The following is a 26,874-nucleotide window of genomic DNA, read 5'->3' as shown; positions in this document are numbered from 1 at the left end:
TGGGCCAAATAGTTGGAGGGAGAGCTCGTCAACACGCACACGCCTGCGCCCCTCCAGCTTCTTTCCGTTTCACCCTCCCACCTCATCTTGACACAACACAACACCACCACACTGCACCCACGTGACATCGCTTCCGCCATCGACCATCTCACCTCATTTCATCGAGGCTGCCGTCGCCTCCTCGATGCGATGCGAACATGGAACAAAATGGTGCTGAAAGTAGCGATGCGCCAAGCCGCGCAGTCGCGCCCATATATCATGTACCTCCTCAGCGCATCGTAGCCGTAGAACACCCATGCATCGTGCACAATTTCGACAAAGGCTTCAAGTCGCTCGGCGGAGAGGCGCAGCTCAAGCATGTGAGTGTAGTCGAGAGCCTCGCCGCACGGTAAGTCCATGTCTCACATACAGCACAGGTCCTCGAGCATCATGTGGGCGACTCGAAACTGAGCAACAAGCAAAATGAACTCCCAGAACCCACGGCCGGTGTTTCGCTGCGGCCAGGCGATCCATTCGCGAAGAAGCTGACCTCTTCCGGCATCTCGACGAGGAATGTGCTCGTCAAGGTCACGCTTCCAAAGAGAACTGGACGCAAGCGCAAGCGTGGCTCAAATGCGCCTTTCACAGACTCGGGCCGGTCTACGACCGACTCCACGAGCATCACCGCGCCTCAACTGCTCAGTAGATTGCGCGACAACAAGGGCAAGTATCGTATTGAAGCCGTAGGCATGCTTCGCGAGACACACCGGTTCCGCACGCTACCAGACTTCCAAATGCGCAGTGCAGGCCTGCCAGTCATGCAAGAATTGAGAGAGCATGTTCTGACGCCTGACTACGATCGTCTGACCAGGTTCAGCGTAGACCTCTCGCCATTCGCATATCGAGGGGAGTATCCTGGGCCGCCCAATTTCACCAGCTACGATATGCCTCACAAGTACGAGTACCACCAGGCTGCAGGTGTCATATTCGTGCAGGATGACGATGGCCAGATCAAGTCCAGGAACATTGCGGCACCGGTGAAGCGAGTCACTTGGGGCCTGCCGCCAGACATTGATGAGGTTCCTCAAGGTCCCCCACTCGAATTGCCGAGAAAAAGTCCTGGCGGCGAGATGCTGCCTCGCACTGTCGCAGCATTGCAGAAGATACTGGACGAGGATCGTCCCTTGGTCACAAAACGCGTTGCTCTCAACTCGATGCCACCAATCAGTGAAAGCATCTTCAAGGAAGCCACGCAGTATGTGGGCTACAGCTTCAAAGCCGGACCATGGCGTGACAGTCTCATCAAATACGGAGTGGACCCTCGGAAGGACCCCAAATACCGCCACTACCAGACGCTCATGTTCCAAGTCGATGCGCACGCCTTCAAAGACTCTACTGCCAGCGAACGTCCGTCATGGAAGCAAAACGAGACGAACACCACATGGGCTAGACCCCTGCGGCATACGAAGGACGCACCATCGACACACGTCTTCGATGGAAAGAACATTACAGCGAACGGCAAGACATGGCAGACAATCGATGTCGTTGATCCTGTAGTATACAAGCTTCTCCAGACTGAAGACCTGCCGACCGAATGTGACGTCTACCAATGGGGCTGGTACCACAACGGCACCATGGCCAAAGTTCGCACAATCATGAAAGACAAGATGAGATATCTGTTCGCGAAACAAGAACCACCACACGCAGACTATGAAGTCATTGCGCGGTTGCCCGACAAGCTCACCAAGGAGAATATTAAAGATGCTGTATTGAGTCCTCGAGAATACAACAACCACTGCATGCTCATGGCGACAGAAGTGAGGAACATTGTCAAATCTGGCGATGGCCAGTGCGCCCGAAGTGCAAAGAATATGTGGGAACGTAGAGCGAAAGGTCTGAGTGCAGACAACGAAGACAAGGACGAGAGTGATGGTGACAATGATCCCAACGAAGACCTTCGAAATATCGACATCGGTAATAGTGGCGAAGGCGACTTCGAGGAAGACTTTCAGATCGATCCAGCTTTACAAGCAGAAGATTCTCGCGGCGGGAAGCGCAAGCAAAAAACATAGAAAGGTGATGCAGTTCTCGGACCCTGTATTCATCATCGGACCCCAACTTTTGGAGTCGTTCCTTGGCACTACAAACTACGATTATACTGTGTAGGCGCGGTATATAAGAGTAGTCGCTTGCTGCAGAAACGGTCTGCAGTACAGTCCGAGACCTCACCCTACATACCAATAACCAGAACAAAATCGACCCAGAAGCAACCAAAGATGGCACACCTCCAATACTACAACTACCCAGGCTACGGAGAGCGAGCAGTAGAAACCTACAAATACAGCCAAGCAGTCCGTGTAGGTGATCGGATCGAATGCTCTGGTCAAGGTCAGTCCCACCTGTACTCATTCCACACCATCTCCTAGTTGCTGAAGCATTAACACTCTCGCCCAGGCGGCTGGAACCCCGAAAACGACATCTTCTACAAAGAAACCAACGCTCAAATCGATCAAGCTTTTGCAAACGTCGATCTTGCATTGAAAACCGCTGGCGGCAAAGGCTGGAGTCAAGTCTTTCGGGTGAATAGTTATCATATTCCGTTGAATGGTGAAGCGATGGAAGCTATGAAGCGGAATTTTGAGAAGTGGATGCCGGGGCATCAGCCCTGTAAGTTCACCTTGTGATAATTGTCTTGCGGGGTTTGTGTTTGGTGATGGTGCTGACTGGGATAAGTGTGGACTGTCATTGGAGTGAGCCGACTTGGAATGGATGATATGAGGGTTGAGATTGAGGTTGTGGCTCATGATCCGGAGGGGGCGAAGGCTGCAGGGACGGTTTAGGGGTGGGAGTTGATGAAGGATTAGGTGAGTGTAGCTGCTTGGGAGAGTTGAAGACAAGATCGCCGAATTGCAGCCAACTACGACATGGCTAGATTCATCAATTTGAGAGTCCACAGCAATGGTGACAGTTTGATGAGAACTGCTGGCTGTTGTCGGTGTTGCTTTCGTTTACATGCAAGAGTAAACTGACCTGTCTCAGGGCACTCTTTTCCAAGCCAGTACGAACACAGAAAAAAAACAAGGCCCTGGTGTGCTGTCTTTCCATGCACATGGGATAGGCCTCTCGAAGTAAGGCGGCTTCTTCGTCGCCGCAAGCTACTCGTCGAATCGTATTGTCGTTCCATGCCAACAGTAAGCTCGAAGTCCAGGGAGCGCGGTTACAGCTCCCATCATGTATTCGCGGAACACAAGGGTAGGGGCTCAAGACTGACTAAAGAAAATATTAGTTATTTTGGCTCTATAGCGACTCAATGGACGACGTCTCTGGGGCTGTTCGGGGTTTCCCTCGTAATCGAGGTCGGACGATGAGGCGAAAAGTGCTCTAGATCGTCTGCTAAGAAGGAAACAAATTGCCCCAAGAATCGACATGTTCCATGCGAGTCGTTCCACGTGTGCATGACAGACTGTACAGTGACAAAGCAGAAGAGCGTATAAAGCGTTGCCTCTGCCTGTCAGACACCCTTTCAGGTCGTCAGCTTTGGTCGTAAGATCTCAACTACCCAAAAAGTCCTTTCTAGAAAATGAGAGCCTTCCTCTTCCTTCTACTCCTCTCCCTTGCTCATTGCTGCCTCGCAGGTACACTGTGAGAGATAAATTACCTTGCATCAATCCGATGTATTGGGAAACTGACATAGCCTAGCAAGAGGTCGACACCATGTACATCCGACAGCTGCAAAGATTGCCAGCATGATTGTCAAACGGACTTCACGTACTGTGTTGATAATACACCTCCAGTAAGTATTCTTCTTGAACGCGTCAACTTCGTGAGCTAAACACTCGTCGTAGCTGGCAGGCACCGCAGTCTGCGCTGTTATACTCACGACCTGCCGGAAAAGCTGCCCGACTCCATAGATTCTTTTGCGGACCATGTCAGTTTTCATGGGCTGTAGATGTGTTCTGGGGCTGGATTTGGGCCACCCCTGTGTACAATAGCATGGACGTCACGACTTTCGATTCGACACGATTTGCTGCGTTTGAATGGGATATAATGAACGTGGTGTCGTCCGGCTCTAAGTGGTTCCTCCCTGATCGAACCAGCTCAGCGGGACGACGTCTCGGCAAGTGAGGGTTCGGAGGCCACTTGTGATAGATCAGTTGCATTCGGCTCTTGGGTAAAAGTATCCATTGAGATTGAGGTTGTTGCTTATGATCCGGAGGGCGAGGGCTGCGGTGACTGTTTGGGGCGGAAGTTGATGAACACCGCACGCCTATGCCCGTAGACCAGGTGAGTATAGCGATGTATATGGAAGAGCAGACAACAGAATCGCCAAACAGCAGCCAGCTACAGCAATAACAAGCTGTCTCACAAATTGACAGCCAGTGACACCTATCGTCGGCGAATGTTGTTGTGAGCAGCGAATATTCGGCGGGCTGATCAACCATAGGTGAGGTCTCGTTAAGGTATGTGTCTTCGTAGATGATGTGGTAACGACTCCTCGCTGCTGTCGGTATTGTTCTCGTTCACATGCAAGACGCCGATTGACATCTTTGCATGCTAAGCCCAAAAGGGCAGAGTGTTGTCGAGGATTGGCACTCCTGTTCAAGCCAGTGCGAACGCACATTGAACACATGCCCTGGCTCTCCACGCGCATGGGATGGTTCGTTCGGCGCCTGAGAGCCGACTGACAGCCTCGGACCTTGAGCGTGCAAAAGTCAAGGCTCCATTGTGCAAGCCACCCTGTAGCACAGTAGCGACATGATTGCACTTGCTTGTAGACTGTAGTTGTTGTTCGTGGAAGAGTGTTCGTGATGAGTGGCCTATGCCTTCCTTGAAACGACGCTCCTGCTTCGTGTCGATCTTGCCGCGATCCGGTTGGCCGCGAGCTAGCGAGATGTGGCTTCCAGGGTTTCTAGATCGTCGTCATCTCCATCACAAGCAACAATTTGCAACATCGTGAAAGACAACTCCACGTGCGACAAGCTGGCCTCCTCGTCAAGTCGTGCTGCTGCAGTACTATACCACCGGAATGCAACATCTTCTCACGAGCTGACCTGACACAATCTTCGGCCACGTTACTCAGCATCAGAAGCCGTATTTCCCAGCGTGGCGTCCGTGAGATTGCCGCTCACCATCCTACTCGTGGCAACGATTCACGGCCTCGCCCCGCGGCAGACGTTCCGAACGGCTTGTGCAAGAGGTCCTGGCAAGCTGGCGAAAAGCTGGAGCTCGCCCTGTCTGCCGTGTACTCTGGCAGGTACACTACTGTATAACTCCGAAGTCGCGTGTGCCATTGCGAGCCCAACAGGTTAAGCACCTTCGGCGAGATCAGGAAATATCTGCTGCGGGTGGGTCGGGCTATGCATGCGATTGTTATCAAAGCACGTGTCAGCGAGGTTGGGAGACGGCTATGATGAAAAACATCGCCTTCACATGCTTCCTTCACTAGGAGGTACGACTTTTAATTGGACAAAAACAAAGCTCGGTGCCGCTACTAGGCAGGGATACCTTTCCGTTATTCGCATGTGACCGTGATCTCACAGGACCCGTCCGAGCGTTTCCCACACTTGCGATTCATCTTGGGCGTGAGTAACGTCTACAATCACTTCACCTCGCGGTGCATTTTTCTGTCCATGTCTGCGACGGCATTGACACACGACTCCCGGACACTCTACGTCGATACGAGCTGACAGCGCCCTATGCGCCATCATGGAGGCCCTCAAAGACAGACCGCCGAGCGTGCTCTCACGGTCGCCAGAGAGCGTCGAATGGCCCGCCGTACCGAGACACGAGATTCGATCACCCAGCGATGTCCGACTACCAGACCTCAAAACAGTGCTGTCGCCGGAGTTTGAGCACATGTCTGCGCCGCGACACAGTGCGCATCCACAATCACCGCAGTCAGTGCGAAGCCTGCCGCGCATCGATCCTGGTCGCAACTCGCTTGGCGAGCGAGGAACAGACGTCTCCATGACAAGTCCAGTGGGCACTTCAAGCGTAATGAGCATGGACGACAGAAATGGGCGTGCGACAAGTGTGGTGTCGATGGAAGATCCAGATGTCCGCGACGCGGCTGAAGCATTGTCAGGGTTGGGTAATCCAGGTGGGTATTCACTGCACACACATTTGAACGCTTCTTCAGTCAAATGGCCACATACTGACAATGGACTAGAATACAGTCGTGGCTCGAGAGGCCAAAGCAGGCACGTGTCTAACGCTAGCTCGAATGGCATTGGACACCCCGAATATAGGGAAGACCCCGAGCCTATTCTGGAGCTCATAGCGCAGGCCCACCCTTGGGTCGGTGGAGCCGTGAAGACCTCTCTGGCAGCATACTCGACAACAAAGGGCTTCACTCCACGCATTGTTCAGGGTGCTGCCAACTTAATGGAACGGAACACTATCAATGTTGCGAGTTCGGTTGGTGGAATTACTGGTATCGATGCTGGCGTTCGACGTTATTTGGAATCCCGCAGGCCAGGAGATGTTGCGAATGTGTCTGCGGCAAAGCAAGACGTAGCCCTAGCGAACGGTGACATCGAAAGGCCGCCTCGCCCGGAGGCTCAACTGCCACCTTACACAACGAGCAGACCCCCTTCGTATCGCGAGGAGGCAAGCCCAATGCGTCCGCCCCATACGCGGAGCTGGAGTTCACAGTTCTGGGTGACCACCGGAGGTTTATCCGTGGCGCTCAGCTACACGTCACGCAACAGTCTTAGGATTTGCCTGACATTGCTCCGAGACGCAGCTTCTGGTGTGCAACAACTCAGCAGAGCACTCCAGATTTGCCTCGAGAAGTACGAAAGCACTCGTGCGCAGCAGGATGCAAACGACGGTGCCATTCTCGAAAAGGGACAACGCCCTTCCACACCGGAGCAAAATGAACAAGCCCGACACTTGGCTGAGCAAATACAGAGCGTTTGCGATGAGATTATGAAGAAGCTACATGTGGTCGTGCAGTCGGTATCCGCCTATACTGGTGGAGTGCTTCCCGAAAACGCGAAAGAATTTGTCCGCCGACAGCTCATGTCGCTTCCAGAACGCTGGCAGATTGTGTCGAGGCAGCAAGCAGTTGCTTCAGAGACCAGTCGAAACGCAAGACGCATGATTGACTTCGCTGGCGAGGGTCTGGAAGTCATGAGCCAAGTCAGCGGTGTCCTAAAAGCGACATTGGACTCTGCAGAGCAATGGCTGATGCGCGTTGGCAGAAGCGACAATGTCGACCAGGATCAGGAAATGGGCGAGGCTCCACACGCATCTCAACGCTCAGACATGGAAAAGTCTTGAGAGCTGCAGGAGAGAAAACGTTTCGGCCGGAGCAGACATTTAACTCCGGACCTCGAGTGGTACGGGACACTTAATCGCCGCTGAATCATCCTGACACGTGCGAATGGCCCCTTCACTCGCGCTCCGCGATACAGTAGCTCTCCACTAACGAAAGCTTGGATGTGTGGCATATGGGGATGCACGATGCATACCACTCTTGCTTACAAATGCAGGGAAGAGGTGCATTCACTGGCAACGCCTTTGATTGTTGCTTATACCACGATCTGCAGTCACGCCGAAGTATAGCAGCGCTGGCAGTGTGATGGATGCCTAGCATAGTCACAGTAGTGACAATACATACCACCTGCGAGGTCTGCACAAGATCACAGCAGGTTTGCAAGGCATCAAAGGCCGGCTTGGCATCTCTGCAGGCAAGGACAGGGAAGTCCGCCTATCTGGTCTGGATACGCGTATTTCTGTGACACGGCGCACAGAGTGTGGCGTTGGGCAGTGCAGCGCGGTTCGAGCCACGAAGCAATCACATAATGATACCCGGGTGGGGAAAGGATTGATAGTAGAAATTCAACCATGTTATGTATGCATAATCATAGCACAAAGTGGACAATGCATCGCCAGATCGTACTCGAACCCTATGGCATAGAACCTGGTGACCATTGTTCGGTATCGACGTGTCACTACCCAATCCCACCGCGGAGAGCTGCCATCGAAGCATCGGGCAAGAAAAACAACTTTCGGTCCCGTACGAGCCAGCGAGACTCTCCGCCCCGTGCTCTTCAACGTTCGATATTATTTCTCGAAGATGCGACCAAGCGACGGGTACTGACAGGGAGCCGCTCCTCTAGTCGAGGATAGGCCGAAGAACGCGACTCAGGCCAGAGATCGGTGGAGGTCGAGTTGCTGCTTTGAGGCAAGACGACGGCCGACGGCTTCGGCATTTCGCAAAGCCCTAGTTAGCATCCGGCGCGGCGGCGGCGCTGGCAGCTCCTCGCGAGCTTCTCAGCCTTCGCGCAGCAGACGACGAGATGGCGCCTTGCAGGCTTTGTGCCTCGCGAAAAATGGATGAATCATACAGATCTGCTGGCGCTTGTCCATTTTCTGGACGCCGCCGACTCCACTACACGGGGTGCGGACCTGCGGACCTGCGGTGTGTGGGTATGTTGGTAGTAATCAACCATCTGAAGTGGGTAAACAAATGTCTCGAATCCTTTTTCCACATTCTTTCGCTCTTCGCCTCCGTTGTTCGTTCCCCACTAGTCTCGTTCACTCGGCGTGTGTTTATAAGTTGGAGATGATACCCACCTTTGTTTGGAGATAGCACCACGAGTCTCGCCACAACTGGGCTGACGTCCCTTCCCAAACGCTGTCATTGGAGCGCGTTGCGCTTTCCTTGACCGTAGGGTTGACACGGCTGCTGCCGAACGACACCATGGACTCCGTCGAGCAAAAGCTCCACCTCGATCACCCAGGACAAACACACGGCGGCCATGGCTTCACACAGACAGAAAACGCAGAAAACCCATCGTCGCACATTCAGACCAGCGAGAAAGATCATGAGGCCGGTTTCGCTACCGAAGCCATCGAGACCAGACGCGATATCGACCGGGATACCCTTGCCACCCAGAGAGACACGTCCGAGGAAGAAGAACGCCGAGAGTCGGTCGAGAGACCGGTAGCGTATGGCGTTGATGTACAACGCGCCCACAGCGATTTTGCCGAGCTCCAACGCGAGTTGAGTAGCACGAGCCGCATATCGAAGAGTCGATTGTCGCGTACACAAAGCAGAAGGAGCGAGAAGAATGGCGCAAAAGATCTGGAGAAGGCTGTGTCGCCATCGACTACAGAAGAGGAGCCATTTGATCTGGAAGATACATTGAGAGGCAATAAGCGTCTGGAAGAAGAGAGCGGAATCAAACACAAGGCCATTGGCGTGATCTGGGATGGCCTCACCGTCAAAGGTATGGGCGGTAGCAAGATCTTCGTGCAGACCTTTCCCGATGCCTTTACGGGTTTCTTCTTTTTCCCCATCAAGTACCTTATGGGACTTGCTGGATTGGGAGGCAAAGGCAAGGAAGTCAACATCCTGCAGAATTTCAAGGGCGTGGTCAAGCCGGGCGAAATGGTCCTTGTTCTCGGCAAACCGGGGTCTGGATGTACCTCGTTCCTGAAAGTTATCGCCAATCAACGCTACGGTTACACCGGGATAGATGGTGAAGTTCAGTATGGACCTTTCTCCGCGAAAGAGTTCGAAAAGCGATATCGTGGAGAAGCGGTCTATTGTGAGGAAGATGATGTCCATCATCCGACTCTTACTGTGGGACAGACGCTGGGCTTTGCTTTGGAGACCAAGGTTCCTGGCAAGAGACCTGGTGGTATCAGCGCGGCGCAGTTCAAGGACAAAGTCGTTGATATGCTGTTGCGGATGTTCAACATCGAACACACGAAGAATACGATTGTCGGTAATCCGTTCGTGCGTGGTATCTCAGGAGGAGAACGTAAGCGCGTTTCGATCGCAGAAATGATGATCACCGGTGGTAGCGTTTGCTCGCACGACAACAGTACCAGAGGTCTGGATGCTTCTACTGCTCTGGATTATGCCAAGTCTTTGTGCATCATGACCGACATCTACCACACGACTACTTTCGTCTCGCTCTACCAGGCGTCTGAGAACATTTACTCGCAGTTCGACAAGGTCATGGTTATTGCTGAAGGTCGCCAAGTCTTCTTTGGTCCCGCTAAGGAGGCCAGGTCGTATTTCGAGAGTCTCGGTTTCCTGGAAAAGCCTAGACAGACAACCCCGGACTATTTGACTGGTTGCACAGACGAGTTCGAGCGCGAATATGCCACTGGGCGTAGCGCTTCGAACGTTCCTTCCACCCCTGACGAGCTCGTAGAAGCCTTCGAAAAGTCTAAATACGCTACATTGCGGGACGAAGAGATGGCCGCATGGCGCGCGCGTGTCAAGGAGGAGCAGCATGTCTACGAAGACTTCAAGACCGCCATCCAGCAGGGCAAGCGTCATGCACCTCAGAAATCCGTCTACTCGATTCCGTTCTACTTACAGGTGTGGGCACTCATGAAGCGCCAGTTCATCCTGAAGTGGCAGGATCGATTCTCTCTCGTCGTCTCTTGGATCACATCGATTGTCATCGCCATCGTCATTGGTACTGTCTGGCTTCAGCAACCTAAGAGCAGCGCGGGTGCTTTCACTCGTGGTGGTGTTCTATTCATCGCACTTCTCTTCAACTGTTTCCAGGCTTTTGGTGAACTTGCGGGTGTCATGATGGGTCGAACTATTGTCAACAAACATCGCGCTTACACTTTCCATCGACCTTCTGCGCTCTGGATTGCTCAAATATTGGTGGATGTTGCATTCGCGGCTGCACAGATCATGGTCTTTTCCATCATGGTCTATTTCATGTGTGGCCTGGTGTACGATGCGGGAGCCTTTTTCACCTTCTACTTGATCATCATCACCGGCTACCTGGCGATCACTCTGTTTTTCAGAACAGTTGGTTGTCTGTGTCCTGACTTCGACAGTGCTATCAAGTTTGCGGCTACGATCATCACCTTGTTTGTTCTGACTTCGGGCTATTTGATTCAATACCAAAGTCAGCAAGTCTGGCTCTCTTGGATCTTCTACATCAATGCGCTTGGCTTGGGCTTCTCTGCTATGATGATGAACGAGTTCGAGAGACTCAACTTGGAATGCGACGGCACTTCTTTGATTCCAAATGGTCCAGGATACGGCGATATTGCGCACCAGACTTGCACACTCGCTGGTAGCACCCCAGGATCAGCATCTGTCTCTGGCACGAGCTATATCGAGACTGCCTTCTCGTACTCACCTAAGGACCTGTGGCGTAACTGGGGCATCATTGTCGTTCTCGTCACCGCGTTCTTGATCTCCAACGCCTTCCTTGGTGAATACATCAAGTGGGGAGCTGGAGGCAAGACCATTACATTTTACGCCAAGGAAGACAAGGAGCGCAAGCAGTTGAACGAAGCTCTGGCTGAAAAGCGTAAGAAGCGTAGCCGAAAGGAAGGAGAGGCTGGTGGGTCTGATCTCAAGATCGAATCCAAGGCCGTCCTCACCTGGGAAGAGCTGTGCTATGATGTTCCCGTTCCGTCTGGTCAGCTGCGATTGCTCAAGAACGTCTTCGGCTACGTGAAACCAGGTCAGCTCACTGCCTTGATGGGTGCTTCCGGAGCCGGGAAGACGACTCTGCTCGATGTCCTTGCATCACGAAAGAATATTGGTGTCATCACTGGTGACAAGCTCATTGACGGCAAGCCTCCTGGTACAGCTTTCCAGAGAGGTACCTCTTACGCCGAACAACTCGATGTTCATGAGGGTACTCAGACTGTGCGTGAGGCTCTTCGATTCTCAGCAGTCCTTCGACAACCATACGAGACACCGCAAGAAGAGAAGTATGCATACGTGGAGGAAATCATCGCTTTACTCGAAATGGAGGATATCGCCGATGCCATTATCGGCAGCCCTGAAGCTGGCCTTGCAGTCGAACAACGAAAACGTGTCACTATCGGTGTCGAACTGGCCGCGAAGCCCGAACTGCTTCTCTTCCTTGACGAGCCTGTAAGTTTGACATTTGCATCTACCCACGACCGTTTACTGACATTGCTCTACAGACTTCCGGTCTTGACTCTCAGTCCGCTTTCAACATTGTGCGATTCTTGCGTAAGCTCGCCGGAGCCGGACAGGCCATTCTGTGTACAATCCATCAACCGAATGCATCCCTCTTCGAAAACTTCGACCGTCTCCTGCTTTTACAGCGCGGAGGCGAAACTGTTTACTTCGGCGACATCGGCAAAGACGCAAGTGTTCTGCGAAGCTACTTTCACAAGTATGGAGCTGACTGCCCACCCAACGCCAACCCTGCTGAATGGATGCTGGATGCAATCGGTGCTGGTCAAGCTGCTCGCATCGGCGACAAGGACTGGGGCGAGATCTGGCGCGATTCGGAAGAGCTTGCAGCCACCAAGGAAGAAATCACCCGTATCAAGAAGCAACGTATTGAAGAAGTCGGATCCCAGCCGCCTGTCCATCAAAAGGAATTCGCCACACCGCTCTGGCACCAGATCAAGACCGTGCAGATTCGCACGCACAAGTCTTTCTGGCGTTCCCCTAACTACGGCTTTACACGTCTTTTCAACCACGTCATTATTGCCCTCCTCACTGGTCTCATGTTCTTGCAACTCGACGAATCCCGGACTTCACTGCAATACCGAGTGTTCATTATCTTCCAGGTCACCGTCTTGCCTGCGCTCATTCTGGCACAGGTCGAGCCCAAGTACGATCTCAGTCGCCTGATCTACTATCGCGAAGCCGCCAGTAAGACCTACAAGCAGCTTCCGTTCGCCCTGTCGATGGTCCTCGCCGAAATCCCATACAGCATTATCTGTGCTGTTGGCTTCTTCCTGCCACTCTACTACATCCCTGGGTTCAGCTCACAGTCCAGCAGAGCAGGATACAACTTCCTCATGATCCTCGTCACCGAATTCTTCTCGGTCACTCTTGGTCAGATGGTTTCTGCTCTAACGCCCAGCACATTCATTGCTGTGCTGCTCAACCCGTTCCTCATTATCATCTTCGCCCTGTTCTGCGGTGTCACTGTGCCCAAACCTCAAATTCCAGGATTTTGGCGAGCATGGCTGTACGAGCTCGATCCATTCACGCGACTCATTGCGGGTCTCGTGTCTACCGAGCTGCACCAGAAGCGAGTCGTCTGTACCGACGTGGAGCTGAATCGATTCACTGCACCTGAGGGCCAGACGTGTGGCGAGTACATGTCAAATTTCTTCAGCGCTGGAGGCCCTGGCTACATTGTCGACAACTCTACTTCTGATTGCGGCTACTGCGCATACAGTGTCGGCGACCAATTCTATGAGCCACTTGGCATCTCATTCGACAACCGCTGGCGAGATTTGGGCATCTTGTGTGCTTTCATTGGCAGCAACTTGATCTTGCTGTTCATTGGCAGCAGGTACTTGAATTTCAACAGGCGATAGAAGGATTCTGCGTAGTTACAAGTTGGTCAAGAAGCGCGGCGTTGGACAAAAAGGTTTTTTTGCATTGCATAATAGGATAATAGACGGGCGCGGGTGCATTTCCAGAACCGTTGTCTTGAGTAGAGGTATCAGCCGGACATGCAAGAATGTCACGAAGATAGGAGAATCCGAAATGTTACGATTGTGTGTGTGTGGAACTTGGTCTGAGCTTGGTTTCTTACAAGTGGTTGGTGGTGCCCTCTACTGGATCTGAACCGGTTGCGGGATCGATCCAAAAAAAAAAAAAAAAAAAAAAGTACATGAGCTAGCGGCGGCTCTTGCCGATTGGCATGCGACGTCTCCCAGGCAGCAACTCGACCCCAACGCGTCGACTGCACTTGACTTCGACGCGTCCCTCCATCATCAACTGACTCACCACACATCAAGATGGCAGACCGAGGACGTCAAACGTCTGCAGCAGAATCGAGCTTCTTGCCACTGTCGCCCAGACACTAGTTTAGCCTGGGCGGAAGTATGTCAAAACATACATATAGGTGAGCCGGGTCACAAGTATTCTTTTGTTCCATTCTCCTCCTACCTCAGCCGCAATGCCTACTTGCAACCATGATATTCTCACATTCGAGCCCTCTCCGCATGCAAACGAAGCTGGTTTCGAGAGACAGAACGAGCTTAGCAGAACGCATGCTGCTCACGGCAAGTCCAACAACGCTTCACCAACATCAGTAAAGGCATCGCACTTTCCGGCATCATTGGTATTACCTGGTGACGAGCTCTCTTTCGATCCAAAATACAAGCCGCAGAGTTTGGACTCCTGGCGTCGTTTGAAGGGAAGAGTCGCGGCGAAAACCAACAGGCGTACTATTTACCTTGTTCCTCATCCAGAATATGCAGCCGAGGTCGAACACGCTCGAGAATGGGCTGTGCCGCAGCTGCAGAATGCTAAAAAGGGTGTTGCTCAGGCCAGACCCAAGCCGGGAGGGCTATCTTCACCGCGAGCTACAGATTTGCTGGAGTATCTTCAAGCTTTCTATCACCCCCTTGAAGTCAAGATGTATGACGGACCACAGCTGGAGTTCGTGTCTTGGGAGAAAGCTTCTGGTAAAAAGCAGAAGAACAATGAGCGCGAACGAATTGGTCTCAATATCGGGAAAGAAGTCATCGGTATTCGCCATCGTCCTTCGAAAGATGATTTGTTCACCGGACAGCTGAACCTCAACGATCTTCTGGACGCTGCGATTGCTATGCTGCCAGCTGATGCGCATGCAATCTTGATGGCTGTTGACCATGACCTGTACGAGGATGAACCGGATGATTTCTGCTGCGGTAGGGCTTATGGCGGAAGCCGTGTAGCCGTTGTCACCAGCTCGCGATACAATCCTGTGCTGGACAAAGTCCAGGAGATTGAGACTGAGCACGTCTGGCCGGCGAGTCACTGCCAAGCATTTGTGAACGCTTGCTGTAGTGGTGAGCCCCTCGAGCTGCCTGCAAGGAAGTCGAGAGCTCGGAGGCAATTTCCAGCCGACTCAGCGATGGACGCTGCCGTTGCCGCTTATGTGGCGAATTTGAAACCTGCAAAAACGTCAGCCGCATACATGTACGGCCTGTGGTTCTCTCGCGTGTGCAAGACTGCAGCGCATGAGCTTGGGCATTGTGTTGGAATGGATCATTGTGTCTACTATGCTTGTCTGATGCAAGGCACGGCGGGGCTGAGCGAGGATGGAGCGCAGCCTCCGTACTTGTGTCCGGTAGATCTGGCAAAGCTTTTAGAAGCTACTGGAGGTGTTGCGAAGCGGGGGGAGAGGTATGAAGCTCTATTGAGGTTCTGCGATACATGGAGCACGGTACCTGGCGGTGAGATGTGGGCAGCGTTTGGAGCGTGGATTAGAGTGCGACTTCAAACTGAAGAACGGCAGTCCATGCAACAGGGCTCGAACATTGAGAATGCTATCGAGCTGAGTCCGTAGTATGAAGTTTCAGCATTTGTGATGGGAGGATACGTAGCGTACTCGCTTGCGGGACCAGTCCGAGACGAGAACGATGTCGAAATTGTCTCCCCTGACAATGTCAGTATACTGTAAGCTTCAGGTGTTCTCATCCACATCAACACTCCCATGACCAGCTTCTTTTGTTGAAGTCGCTGATCCTTGCCGAGAGAAGTGCCGATTTCGGTACCGTATTCGTACCTAGTCACTTCACCCACCTTCAACATATTTACGAAGCTTCGCGTGAACACAACTTCAAGCAGACAGTCAAACAACAAGACCGAGGACGCAAGATGGTATTCTATGAACCAGGCAAAACCTCTCATGGCCTCCCCAGAGACCCATTTAAAGTAAGCTCAAATCAGACCTCTATCAACACACCCAAAGCTCACCACAAGACTCCAGTCCTGCGTGACCCCCCGCCCCATCGGCTGGATCTCCACGCGCTCCCCCCAAGGAATCGACAACCTAGCGCCCTACTCCCAATTCAACAATCTAACCTTCGACCCTCCCTACGTAATGTTCTCCGCCAACCAAGACCTGAACAACAACCGCAAAGACACAGTCAACAACGTCGAATCCACAGGTTATTTCTGCTGGAACATGGCAACCTGGTCCCTCCGCGAAGCCGTAAACGCCTCAGCAGAATGGCTCACCCCCTCCGTCGACGAATTCCAAAAAGCAAATCTCGAAAAACAACAAGCAGATCTCATCGATTGTCCCATGGTAAAAGCCAGTCCGATTAAATTCGAGTGTCAGTATTATAGTACTTTACGCTTACCGGGTAATCCGCCAATGGGGAGTGTGGATGTTGTGATTGGAAGGGTTATTGGCGTGCATATTGATGAGAGTGTGCTGACGGATGGGATGGTGGATTTGGGGAAGGCGATGCCGATTGCGAGGTGTGGGTATCATCAGTATACGGTTGTGAGAGAGGAGAGTTTGTTTGAGATGGTGATTCCGGGGGATCCGAAGCAGTTGGTTGGGTTGGAGGGGAATGCGGAGAGGCAGAAGGAGGTGAGGGGGAGTGGGTTGATGCCGGGGACGAGTTGAAGAGTGTGGACAATATGTAGGCCACTTCGTGAACTGAACTCGTGGCACTCGCGCGTTCCTACTGCTTAATTGACCACTGTAGGGCATCTTTCTCCGCTCGCTGGCTGCCTGCCATGACTCGAGTTCTCATTGTCGGCGAGCGTTGCATAGCGTTCAGCGATATGGTGTACGCCGATCTGGTGTACGATTGAGAATGGGCTGGACAGCCAGTATTTGGTATTTTTCTTATGCATTGCCGCTACTGAAAGTGCTCGCAATGCAAATTTTTGGCCGCGGTTTTGTAGGTCGCAGACACCGCGCGTCTCCATGCTATCATGCAATACTCATACGTGTCATTACCTCCTCGGTGCATCTATTCGTCTGAACTGACGACATTCGCTGCCTTGAAAGACTCCGACTAAACCGTGCCTGCAATGCTGAGCTCGCGTATCTGCCCTAGCACATCTTCCACACGAGCATCGAGATCTCCACTTGCATACTGGTCGCGTGTTGAAGCGTCGAGGTACTGTTGAACTTGTGCCATGCGACTGTAGGCCTCGGCACAGAATCGTAGCTGAATCTTGACCAGAGCTTCGAAAGACGGATCGAGGTAAGGTACGCTGTCTTCAAGTCAGTACGCCAGCTCGGCCCAGCACTTATTGCACTCACCGAAGGTCTATCAATTGCGGTAACTCGTCGGTCAACTGTTGGTTCAGCTGTTCGTACGCCGCTTTCGCCTGTTCCATCAAGTCAGCTTGCTCTTCGGCGAACTTTTGCCGAAATGGCGCCATGATGTCTTCCAGCTCCGAAGGTTGAAAGAAGGGCGTGGGCACGGAAACTCGCAGCTTCGGCTTCGCGGTGTCGTCGCCTGTCTTATGCCCCAGGCTCTTCGCGCGCGAAATGAGCGGACGTGTGCTCTCTGAGCTGCCACCGCATGTTGAGACGCTTCGGCCCGACTGAGCAGAAGCACTTCTCTCAGTGTCCTTACGCGAGCTGATCGAGATGGAAGAACTTCTCTTGGTATCTTTGCTGCTTGGGGCACTCGAAGAGAACGAGTCTCGGCGGGTCAAGGTAAAGAGCTGTAATGGCGAGAGTGCCTTGGACTCGCGAGAGCTCTGCAGTGGCATGCTCGTGTGGCGCTTTGGAGTGGTGGCGAGGACGCGCTGCATGTTAGGACTGAGGCGGCTGTGACGGGTGGGAGTAAGCTGCCCACTGAGATTGAAGGCTTCCTTTGACGCCTCGCGCACGACTGGCAGAGTGTCAAAGTGGCCAGAGTGTCGGAGGGTCGAAGGTGGCGTCTTGTTCATGGCAGGACTCCGCAGCGGGAAATGAGGATCACTCGGTCCCTGTCGCGGTGGGGGACAATCTCCGATCGGTGAGCCGAAGGCCACGTCCAAAACCGTGTTCTTGATCAATGTGCTAGCCCGCGAAACGCGCCTCATCACACTTGAGCGCCGCCGAATACCCACACTCCCCAGAGCAGCTTCCTCGTCGGCCTGAATCCGCGCAACCCTCTTCTCGTGCTTGAGCCCATCAAGCGCTTGCGGTGGTGGAGACATCATAACGTCATGCGAAGCGGCAAAGTCGTCGGGGAACTGACGACTGCCGCGAACAGAATCGAAAGCAGACATTACCATTTCAGTTTCCTTCTCCGTGCGTGGAAGCTTGGAGGGATCTTTGTCAGGTTTCTCCACCAGCTTCTTGACTTTGCTGCGCATGGCATCGTAGTCGAGCATTTTGTGGTTTCGCTTCTTGATGCCTGAGACAGAATTAGTGCATGTTTGGCTTCGTTGACTCGAGGGGCTACTCACATTCGTTGATGTCGGGGAAGTATGCGCAAAAGCGATTGATGGGCTCCAGCACGGTAGTTCTGTAACAAAACTCAATGAGCTTATCTTCTTTCTTAACCTTTTTTGAATGCACGTCTCTGGTAAAATTCCTCCTGTTCCCAGCGTTGAAATTGAGTTCCCTCTCAATCTCCTCTGCGACATGGTAGTCGTAGACGCCGGTGTCCTCGTTGAAGACCGCAGCCAGAAGACGTGGATCTTGAGCGACACACCTGTAAGGCCCATCAAGCGCTTTGACAGTCTCGGCGTCGAGATCTTCAACCGCCTGCTTGTAACTCCTGCTTACGCCGTCCGTGGCGCCGCTGTCTCCGTAAAAAGCGTCGATGGTTTCGGCGATTCGCATCTGGCTAGCAGTCATGGCGCGCAAGCTGTCAAGGTAGCCTTTGGCTTCCTTTTGCAGGCGCAAAGAAGCGGATTCGAGTGTACGATACCGGCGCTCTTCGACTTCAAACTCGCGGTCGGTCGTGCGCTCGACGTGGCCCGTCTTCATCATCAAAGTGGTAGTCCCACGCGAGACTGGAAACCGTTTAGCCAATCTTCAGCCATATTGTGTGCCAGTCCGTACCATTCTTCTTGAAGCCGCTCCACGACATGTTGGCTGAGTTGTTCGCTCGTGTTCGGAAAGAGGTGTTCGGGGTTTGGGCGCCGCGGCGACGCGGAAAGTGCTGCAGCCGCCTCAGCGGTCAAAGTGAGAAGAAGAAGGTCAAGGGGAGGAGAGGGTAGTGAGGGCGGAGTGAGTGGTGGCGGTGAGTGTGTACGGTGTTGCTTGCTGTTCCGCCAGCATTGAATGTTGTCGACACGAGTCGAGGCGCAGTCCAAACCAGGTCTTCGTCATATGTCTTGGCGCGTCAGCGGCCGGGTCCCGCACTATCGCTCTTCACATGAAAGATTGATGAGTCGAGGCTCAAGAGATACAAAGCCATTCACTCACCATGCCTATCGCTCTCGGCCTGGAGGGCTCCGCCAACAAGCTTGGAGTGGGAGTGATACTGCATCCAAACTCCTCCACCCTGTCTTCTCCGCCATCGCCTCACGACAGCGCGCATTCGGACGATGGCCTGAGAAAACAGGTCGATTCTCAGCCTGTGCAGATCCTCTCGAACCTAAGACATACCTTCAACTCTCCTCCTGGTACAGGCTTCCTGCCCAAGGACACAGCAGCTCATCATCGACGATGGGTGGTCAGGCTGGTCAAGCAGGCTATCAAGCAGGCCGGCGTGCAGATTGAGGACATTGACTGTATATGCTTTACCCAAGGACCTGGCATGGGTGCTCCTCTGTCAAGCGTTGCTATCGCTGCCAGAATGCTAAGCCAGCTCTGGGGCAAGCCTCTGGTTGGTGTCAACCACTGTGTAGGTCATGTTGAGATGGGCCGCGCGATTACGGGCGCTCAGAATCCTGTGGTGTTGTACGTGTCGGGTGGCAATACCCAGGTTATCGCATACTCTGCGCAAAGGTACAGGATCTTCGGGGAAGCACTTGACATCGCTGTTGGCAACTGTCTAGACCGATTCGCGCGAGTGCTCGAGATTCCAAACGATCCGGCTCCAGGTTACAATATTGAGCAGCTGGCGAAGAAGGGCAAGGTCTTGCTGGAGCTCCCGTATGCAGTGAAGGGCATGGATGTGAGCTTCAGTGGTATACTTGCCAAGGTAGAGGAGATGGCACACCGATTGGGGAAAGACTGGAAGGACGAAGAGAGTGGAGAGCTGATCACACGAGAGGATCTGTGCTTCACGCTGCAAGAGACTGTCTTTGCCATGCTGGTCGAGATCACAGAAAGAGCGATGGCGCACGTTGGCAGCGCACAAGTCCTCATTGTTGGTGGCGTGGGCTGCAACATTCGTCTGCAAGAGATGATGGGAATCATGGCAAGTGAGCGCGGAGGCAGTGTCTTTGCCACTGATGAGCGCTTCTGCATTGACAACGGCATCATGATCGCTCACGCCGGTCTGCTGGCCTATGAGATGGGCTTCCGGACGAAGTTGGAGGAGACCATGTGCACGCAGCGCTTCAGAACTGACGAGGTCCTGATCAATTGGCGTGATTGAAATAATCCTGGCTCGCGAAGTGATATTCGATGATTTCCGTCACTTCGCATCCCAACGGTTCCGCACGGACACATGCAATCTTGCAACGGCGAAACTGCCTCACTCCAGTAAAGTAAAGCCTCAACACCCAGCTGTTCACAGGTCAACTCTTGTCAAGAGGGCTTCCACCCTCATCCGCCTTGGTGCTCCAGACATCGCACAAGTATCTTGCTACGACACACCACAAGTGCAGGCATGGTCGCTCAGCAAGATCCCACCAGCATGCCCGTCGGCTTCTCGTTGCCGTTCAACATGGTGCAGACGGCCAGTCCTACCAACGCTCGCAAGCCTTTCATCGAGCGGTCGCAGACAACGCCGCATTGAACAAGCATATGCAAAGTCCAGGTTCTCTCCCATCGAGCAGCATCGCCATGAGCAGCTTGACAACACCTTCACCATGGAGAACCTGATCAACGACGGCATGTGCAGCAGCTTTCCGCTGGGAGATGTTCCCAGGCCAGGTTGCGCATGTCCAATCGCAGTGCAAGATGCTGTGTTCTTGGGCAGCGAGTTTTGAGTGAAGAAGCAAGTTTCTCGGGCTCCTCACGTCCACGTCTGCTGCGTGCATCTTTGCAGAGGATGCACTGCTGATGGTCAGGCGGCGATGCAAGGACGTAGCTGCTCCCGCCTACCTCTTCAGCTATCTGTATCGGGCCTCATCAGGAAGTCGAAGGACGATGGGCACATCAATGTTGCCACTCGTACTTGTGTAGGAGCCACCACTGTCCGGGAGGCAGTGCGATATGCTAAGCTCCTCGCTCCTAGATGAGCGCAAAGGGTAGGTCTTGAGCTTTGTGAGCTGCATCGCTGGCAACGAAGTAATCCGTACGACGAGGCTCTTCCCCAATATCGATCGAATGCCCTCCAGGTCAAGTGCTGCTCATGCTTGCCTCGAGTGTGAACCAGAACCGTCTCTCCCTTTCCGCTGCCACCGCAGAGCTTCTCCTCGGCCTCAACAGGCGGCTTCGGCATCGCCAGCGATCACACGATGCCCCTTCGCTTGATCCTCAGCACGCCTTGCGATGCGGAAGGAAGGTCTGCAGCTGCCCAACGGTCTCCTTCACTTGACTGGCATGGCGGCCATCGGGCGCCTTGCTAAATCTTCAACTGTGGCGAGAACTCGTACGGTCGAGCTTTTGCGTGGCCAGGAAAGGGAATCCGCGAATGTCCAAGCTGTTTTCGGGAGCGCGCTCTGCAGGATCTCTCGTTCGGTCGTGGCATAGAGTGCCCAGGGCTGGCGGTACCAACAATAGGAGGTCTGGAGGCTAGAAGAGTTGTTGCAAACTCCAGCATGCGTGCACCTACGCTGAGAGATAGGCAGCAGCAGCCCTCCCATGCGCGTACCGTTGATGGCGGGAACGCCCATGCACTGGTGACGACAATAGTTCCCAATGGCTGGGCCAGAGGCTGCACAATCTTCAGGGAGCTTCACTGCCGATTTGATTGATTCCCACAATCAAACAGGCCAGGAGTTGCGCAGTAAAATAGGAGCCAATGGGAAGGCAGCTCTGATGGTGCGTTTGTTTGGGGGCCTGGGTCCCGCCTTTCTTCCCTTCCCGCCCTATCCCTTTTCTTCCCTCACACAGTCACAAACTCGCACCATCGAGCTTTTCGACCGCTACAACAACCACAACATCAAACCATTACACATCAACACATCCCTCTACTTGTAAGATGCCCTCATCGAAGCTCGACAACTCCGCCGTCACCCGCGACCGCACACTGACTGACTTGCCCTTCACAGCAACCACCCACTCTCACCACCCAACACCCGCCATCATGTCTGAGGCTTCCGGCGCCCCAAACGGTGACAGCGAGTTGTTCAACATGCGCGAGCAGAAGCTCATCCTCGCCGCTATGGGCTCCCTCAAGAGGTCCGTCCCCATCGAACCCTGTCACGTTACACTCTGCTGACACCCCCTTTAAGTGGCCCACCAGACATTGACATGGACACCTTCATGAAGCTTGGTGGCTTCAATACGAAGAAGACCGCCCAGAACCAGTGGGGCGCACTCAAGAAGAAGCTGGCCGCCAACAATCCTGACAGCGAGGAGGGCGCTGCTGGTACGTCGCGTCGCAGCACCCAATCACTACTTCATACTCGACTGACACTTTGCCACAGCCAAGACTCCGAAGACGCCATCAAAGACGCCCTCCAAGAAGCGCACTAAGAAGGATGCCGACGACGAGGACGGCGCCGACGGCGGCGAGGGCACGTCTTCGAAGAAGGCGAAGACGCCAGGCAAGAAGAACGCTGTCGACGGCGACGGCTCTCTAACCAAGAAGGCTCCGGCCGAGCCACGCAAGAAGAAGGCTGCTGTCAACGGCGAGGAGAACGGCACTGAGGAGGTAAGTTTCATGGTCCAATACATATTCAGCACAGCTACTGACATGACATAGGCTCCCGTCAAGTCCGAGGCCGCCGCCGACGGCGAGGAGGACGCTCCTGGCGAGGAGGAGTAGGTCTCTGTCGCCTCTCCTTCCTTTCTTCCTTCCCTCCCCTCCGGCCACTCCATCAACGCTCCTTGGCGCATCGCGAGTAGATAGATTGCTGGTGGACGAGACATCTTGCGCGTGCTATGAGCACTGAAATGAGCTGAGAATTGGCTACGAAAAGTATATGACTCTGAGGACACGATACGCATTCCAGCAAGCGTGGTCTTGATTGGGTGCTACGAGGAAGTGTCAGATGCTAGAATAGCTACGAAATGAACGAGAAATTACGAGAAAATTCCTTCAGTTGTGTGTCATTGTCACGTATTTTGAGGTTTCGAGGACGAATTTTGGTGAAGTGAAGCGATATGAAACGGGCCCGCATGGCGGTTTCGCCCGTTTGTGCACGATGGAAGGCATGCGTGTGAATGATTGCCCTCGGCGACGTCCTTGCGGATTGCTGAGCGAGCTGAAGGAGTCAATTGATTCTATTACCTCACATTGTCACTCAGCCGCGGAACCATAAAAATGTCAAGGTCATTTGCACTCGAGAAATCTGAAATAGACGAGTTTCCTAGCTGAATTCTTCTATTCTCTCCTTTACTCGAACAATGCGAGGAACTAGTGTGAAGCATCGGCCCTGACAAAGTGCCTTCAGATATGCAGAGCGAGGTGAAAAAGTCGAGTGTTTTTGCTGCTTTGAAAGGACTGTCGGCTGCCAAATCGCCATATTACCTCGGTGCTTCGCACTCGTGAAATGCAAGATAAGTGGGTTTCTGGGCTGAATGCTTACGCTCTCGGCCTTGCGGGTGTCATAGAGGCCACTCGTGTAGGCTCTTGCCCTCGAGAACGTATCTTCGGATCGGCTGAGTGAAGTGAAACATTCAACTGCTTCTTTTTTTTTTAAACGGACTCTCGGCCGCCGACTGACTATATTGCTAACGTGTTTCACGCTCGAGAAATCTGAACTACGCGGATGTGCTCAGTAAATGCTTACATGCTCGTCTTTTTTACATGCTCGTCTTTTCGAGCATAATCGAAAGGCACTTATGCAACCTATTGCCCTCGAGAACGTACCTTTAGATCGGGGAGTAAAGTGAAAAAGCCAATTAACTCTATTACTTGACTACAGTTCTCAGCCACACTATGGCAATAACTCCACAGTACTCCACACTCGAGAAATAAGAGCTAGACGAAGCCGCGGGCTGAATACCTGTGTTCTCACCCAGTCGCGCAGCTTTCAAGGCGCCAGTTCGACCGATTGCCTTCACGAATACATCTTCGGACTGGCAGAGTAAGCTGAAGCAGTCGAGTGACTCTGCCGCTTAACTACATTCTCTGCAACCAAACTGTAACAAAGCTGCTATAGTTCGTATCTAGGAAATAAGAAGTAGAGAAAACTGAAACAAGACCACTCCTTCTTTCCACATTACGAATGGTCCTGCCGGTTGTTTCCGACTATTGCTCATAACAGAAGACACGTGCGTGCACAAGCTAGCAAGGACGCATCTTCAGGTCCGTAGAGCGAGCTGACGGACTCTTCACTCTCTGCTGCATTGCCAAAGCCTTCAGCCGCCAAATGATGACAACTCTTGTGTGATTCGGCGCCGAAGTTCCAGAGACAGGTGAAGCGGGACAAGGTTCACGTTCTATTTTTCTACATGACACTTCCTTCTTTTGAGTCAAATGCTGCATTCCCGCCCGATCTCACAGAACCGAAAGCAAGTGCATGGCAAGATCGCTCTTGACAATACATCTCCGAAATTCAGAGCGAACTAATGGACTCAATTGACTCCGCTACTTCATTCAAATCTCAGCCACCGTATCATTACAGCACAGATGTGCTTTACATTGGAGAGCAGGAGAGCGATGAAGTCTACTCCGTTTCTGAAGCTCATTCATCGTTATACAGGACTATTTCTCGCCCAATCGTTCGCAACGAAAGGCACTCGCAGAAGCGATTGCTCACGACAAAAAGTTCTTAAATCTTGGAGCCAACTGATGCACTTATCGTTCTCTGCCACTGCATTTAACTCTCAGCAACCGGAGTGGCCCAAGTCTGAAGATTTCCACATTTCAAAAATCGGAGAGCAATAAGAGTTACTCCTCGTTTGCAAGTGATGCATCGTCCTTCGGGACAGATCTCGTACTATCTATTCCGGTCGCTTGCAGTGTAAGGCATCTGCAAGAATGATGCGCCTTGAGAATAAGGTCACGATATCTGGAGCTATGTGACGAGTCTTTGGTTGACTCTGTCAATCCACACGAGTCTCAGCCTTGAGATCACCACAACTCCAGCGTGCCTCAGAGTGCACGAACTCTGAGAGCCGATCAATTGGTCTCTAGTCTACGGAGAGTGCATCATATCGGCCTCCTTCTCTCGCAGTATCGCTCGCAATGGAAGGCACGTATGTGAAAGATCGGCCCTAACAAGACATCTCCGGTTCGCAGAGCTAGCTGGCGGGTGCTACATCTACGAACTCCTTCACGCCCGTCGGTCAAAGACTCCCTCATCCTCGTGCAATTCTCATCTTATTCAATCCTACTAACGACGGCTACTCCTACACTTTTTATTCTGATTACAGCCACGTCCATATGTGTTCGCCTGCCCACTTTGTTTGCAATTGTAATAGCTAGCTCCCCTACGAGAGCATGGAACGGAGTTTCTCTGCAAAGCTCCATAGGACACGTATCTTATGCCGTCTACGTATTCTGCTGTCAGGATATCCGAATCTTTGGGCTCCGGCCCGTATGGGTCTTGAGTAACTCGGGGTTGGATTTGTTTGGTTCGACCAGCAGCAGTCGGATTGTCTTGATGACGAGTTGGTTGATCTGGTGACTGATGATGAGGATCTCCGGCTATTGTGTGAGCAGAATTTAGCTTGTGCTTTTGCGTTGAAAAAGAAGGTTGAAACTGACCGGACACTTGCAGATGGGCAGCAGAGGGGTCATATTGGTCTTTAGGGATGGAAGCTCCGTTGGCAATCGCCGCAAGGGCTACGAGCATAAGAGTAGGCTTCATGTTGGTTGATCGGGTAGAACGTCGTTGGGTGGAAGGCGATGGTGAACTGAGCATTTGATGACCATCATCGAGAGGATGAACGAACATACCGCTTATATATGTCGATTCTCTCGCGGAGGGAAGTGTCGGAGAGCTTGACACGCCGTGTCGAAAGGAATTCTGGATTGGTTACGTGCGAACGCAACTCCTTGCAGCCTGCTGAATATTGCTCTTGGACCGAGAATCGTTGCTCTGCGGAGTGCTCTGTGATGGTACATCCATGATCTATCGCCCGTGCAAAGATACGACAGCGCCACATACAGTCAGAGCATAAGCGGAAGCGTCGTCACTCTCGTAGTGTAAGGACTTGGAAGATGGTAGGAGGATTTACCGCTGACGTCTCGACACTCGAGTGAGGACGAAAGCAATCAGCTTCCGAATTGGGACTGCTAAATCGCCCCTGATGCTATGAGTTCCCAGTATCTCCACTGTGCAGACAGCAGACTGCGTTTTCGACTTAGTCTCCCCTCGAGGGATGTGCGATATCGCCAATGGTATGTTCCCGTCGGACTATAGACAATGCTCCTGTAGCATGCAAACCAAGACTCCGGGCGATGTTGTGAATGGCCAATGCACCTACGGGATGGATGTGCCCTAAGTAAGCCGAAGCTCATTGTCTAATAAGAGTATGTACCGGCGCCATAGTTGCCAAGTGCCGCCCAGTAAGGATATGCTAAATCTAATACTCGGTCTGTGTCTGCGTCGCGATCATAGACAGTTGTGTCAGCCCTAAGTATCTGTAAGTTCATTGCCCAAAAAGGAAGGATCCCGTGCCATAGTCAGGGATCGCAGACTATATGGTAAGAATTTTGAGAACTTGTTCTAAGTCTACCCGGCTACCACGGGCATTCAGGCGCGCGACTATGCATAGTGAGTCGTTTGCTGACAACTGCTATGTTTGGTGTTCGTAATTGATAAACTGGTCGGTGACAAGCTCGAAGACAAAATCGAAACCCGAATCCATGCTGTGTTGATGCCAGACATAGCACGAACGACGAGTCTCGAAAGCTTGCGCGATTCGAATTGGACGGCGCCGGGCACTGTAGAGGTTTTAATAAATTGGCACACCTTACGGACCCTTCTGACAGTCCAGGATTCTCAGTTTCCATTGATCCAAGAATGTATCGCTGCGTAAAGAT

The 26,874-nt window shown here is 52.7% G+C and overlaps 9 protein-coding genes across 9 annotated transcripts; 8 read left to right on the top strand and 1 right to left on the bottom strand.

Moving 5' to 3' along the window:
- Window positions 1–197: 197 nt before the first annotated feature.
- On the top strand, window positions 198–2,051 carry RHO25_010545 (uncharacterized protein; the record flags this gene model as incomplete). The annotated part of the gene is made up of 2 exons (XM_023602549.2): window positions 198–359; window positions 417–2,051. The coding sequence occupies 2 exons, from the start codon at window positions 198–200 to the stop codon at window positions 2,049–2,051; spliced, it is 1,797 nt and encodes a 598-aa protein (XP_023451029.1).
- A 204-nt stretch (window positions 2,052–2,255) lies between these two features.
- RHO25_010544 (uncharacterized protein) lies at window positions 2,256–2,819 on the top strand (the record flags this gene model as incomplete). Its single annotated transcript, XM_023602550.2, has 3 exons — window positions 2,256–2,367; window positions 2,434–2,646; window positions 2,713–2,819. The coding sequence occupies 3 exons, from the start codon at window positions 2,256–2,258 to the stop codon at window positions 2,817–2,819; spliced, it is 432 nt and encodes a 143-aa protein (XP_023451025.1).
- Window positions 2,820–5,685: 2,866 nt separating this feature from the next.
- Window positions 5,686–7,263, top strand: RHO25_010543 (uncharacterized protein; the record flags this gene model as incomplete). Its single annotated transcript, XM_023602551.2, has 2 exons — window positions 5,686–6,079; window positions 6,149–7,263. The coding sequence occupies 2 exons, from the start codon at window positions 5,686–5,688 to the stop codon at window positions 7,261–7,263; spliced, it is 1,509 nt and encodes a 502-aa protein (XP_023451024.1).
- A 1,426-nt stretch (window positions 7,264–8,689) lies between these two features.
- RHO25_010542 (uncharacterized protein) lies at window positions 8,690–13,290 on the top strand (the record flags this gene model as incomplete). Its single annotated transcript, XM_023602552.2, has 2 exons — window positions 8,690–11,857; window positions 11,911–13,290. The coding sequence occupies 2 exons, from the start codon at window positions 8,690–8,692 to the stop codon at window positions 13,288–13,290; spliced, it is 4,548 nt and encodes a 1,515-aa protein (XP_023451574.1).
- A 587-nt stretch (window positions 13,291–13,877) lies between these two features.
- On the top strand, window positions 13,878–15,254 carry RHO25_010541 (uncharacterized protein; the record flags this gene model as incomplete). The annotated part of the gene is made up of 1 exon (XM_023602553.1): window positions 13,878–15,254. One exon carries the CDS (start codon window positions 13,878–13,880, stop codon window positions 15,252–15,254), a length of 1,377 nt encoding a protein of 458 aa, XP_023451575.1.
- A 311-nt stretch (window positions 15,255–15,565) lies between these two features.
- On the top strand, window positions 15,566–16,325 carry RHO25_010540 (uncharacterized protein; the record flags this gene model as incomplete). The annotated part of the gene is made up of 2 exons (XM_023602554.2): window positions 15,566–15,622; window positions 15,678–16,325. 2 exons carry the CDS (start codon window positions 15,566–15,568, stop codon window positions 16,323–16,325), a joined length of 705 nt encoding a protein of 234 aa, XP_023451576.1.
- A 397-nt stretch (window positions 16,326–16,722) lies between these two features.
- RHO25_010539 (uncharacterized protein) lies at window positions 16,723–18,744 on the bottom strand (the record flags this gene model as incomplete). The annotated part of the gene is made up of 5 exons (XM_065603300.1): window positions 16,723–16,924; window positions 16,974–18,063; window positions 18,116–18,174; window positions 18,364–18,667; window positions 18,717–18,744. The coding sequence occupies 5 exons, from the start codon at window positions 18,742–18,744 to the stop codon at window positions 16,723–16,725; spliced, it is 1,683 nt and encodes a 560-aa protein (XP_065459372.1).
- A 339-nt stretch (window positions 18,745–19,083) lies between these two features.
- On the top strand, window positions 19,084–20,202 carry KAE1 (putative tRNA threonylcarbamoyladenosine biosynthesis protein kae1; the record flags this gene model as incomplete). The annotated part of the gene is made up of 1 exon (XM_023602556.2): window positions 19,084–20,202. One exon carries the CDS (start codon window positions 19,084–19,086, stop codon window positions 20,200–20,202), a length of 1,119 nt encoding a protein of 372 aa, XP_023451578.1.
- Window positions 20,203–21,915: 1,713 nt separating this feature from the next.
- Window positions 21,916–22,704, top strand: RHO25_010537 (uncharacterized protein; the record flags this gene model as incomplete). The annotated part of the gene is made up of 4 exons (XM_023602557.2): window positions 21,916–22,115; window positions 22,169–22,305; window positions 22,364–22,590; window positions 22,642–22,704. The coding sequence occupies 4 exons, from the start codon at window positions 21,916–21,918 to the stop codon at window positions 22,702–22,704; spliced, it is 627 nt and encodes a 208-aa protein (XP_023451579.1).
- Window positions 22,705–26,874: the final 4,170 nt, after the last annotated feature.

Source organism: Cercospora beticola, chromosome 7 (assembly GCF_033473495.1).
Source record: "Cercospora beticola chromosome 7, complete sequence".
NCBI classification, from domain to species: domain Eukaryota; kingdom Fungi; phylum Ascomycota; class Dothideomycetes; order Mycosphaerellales; family Mycosphaerellaceae; genus Cercospora; species Cercospora beticola.
The sequence above is the reverse complement of the archived record's forward strand: the minus strand, read 5'-3'. Positions and strand labels throughout refer to the sequence as shown.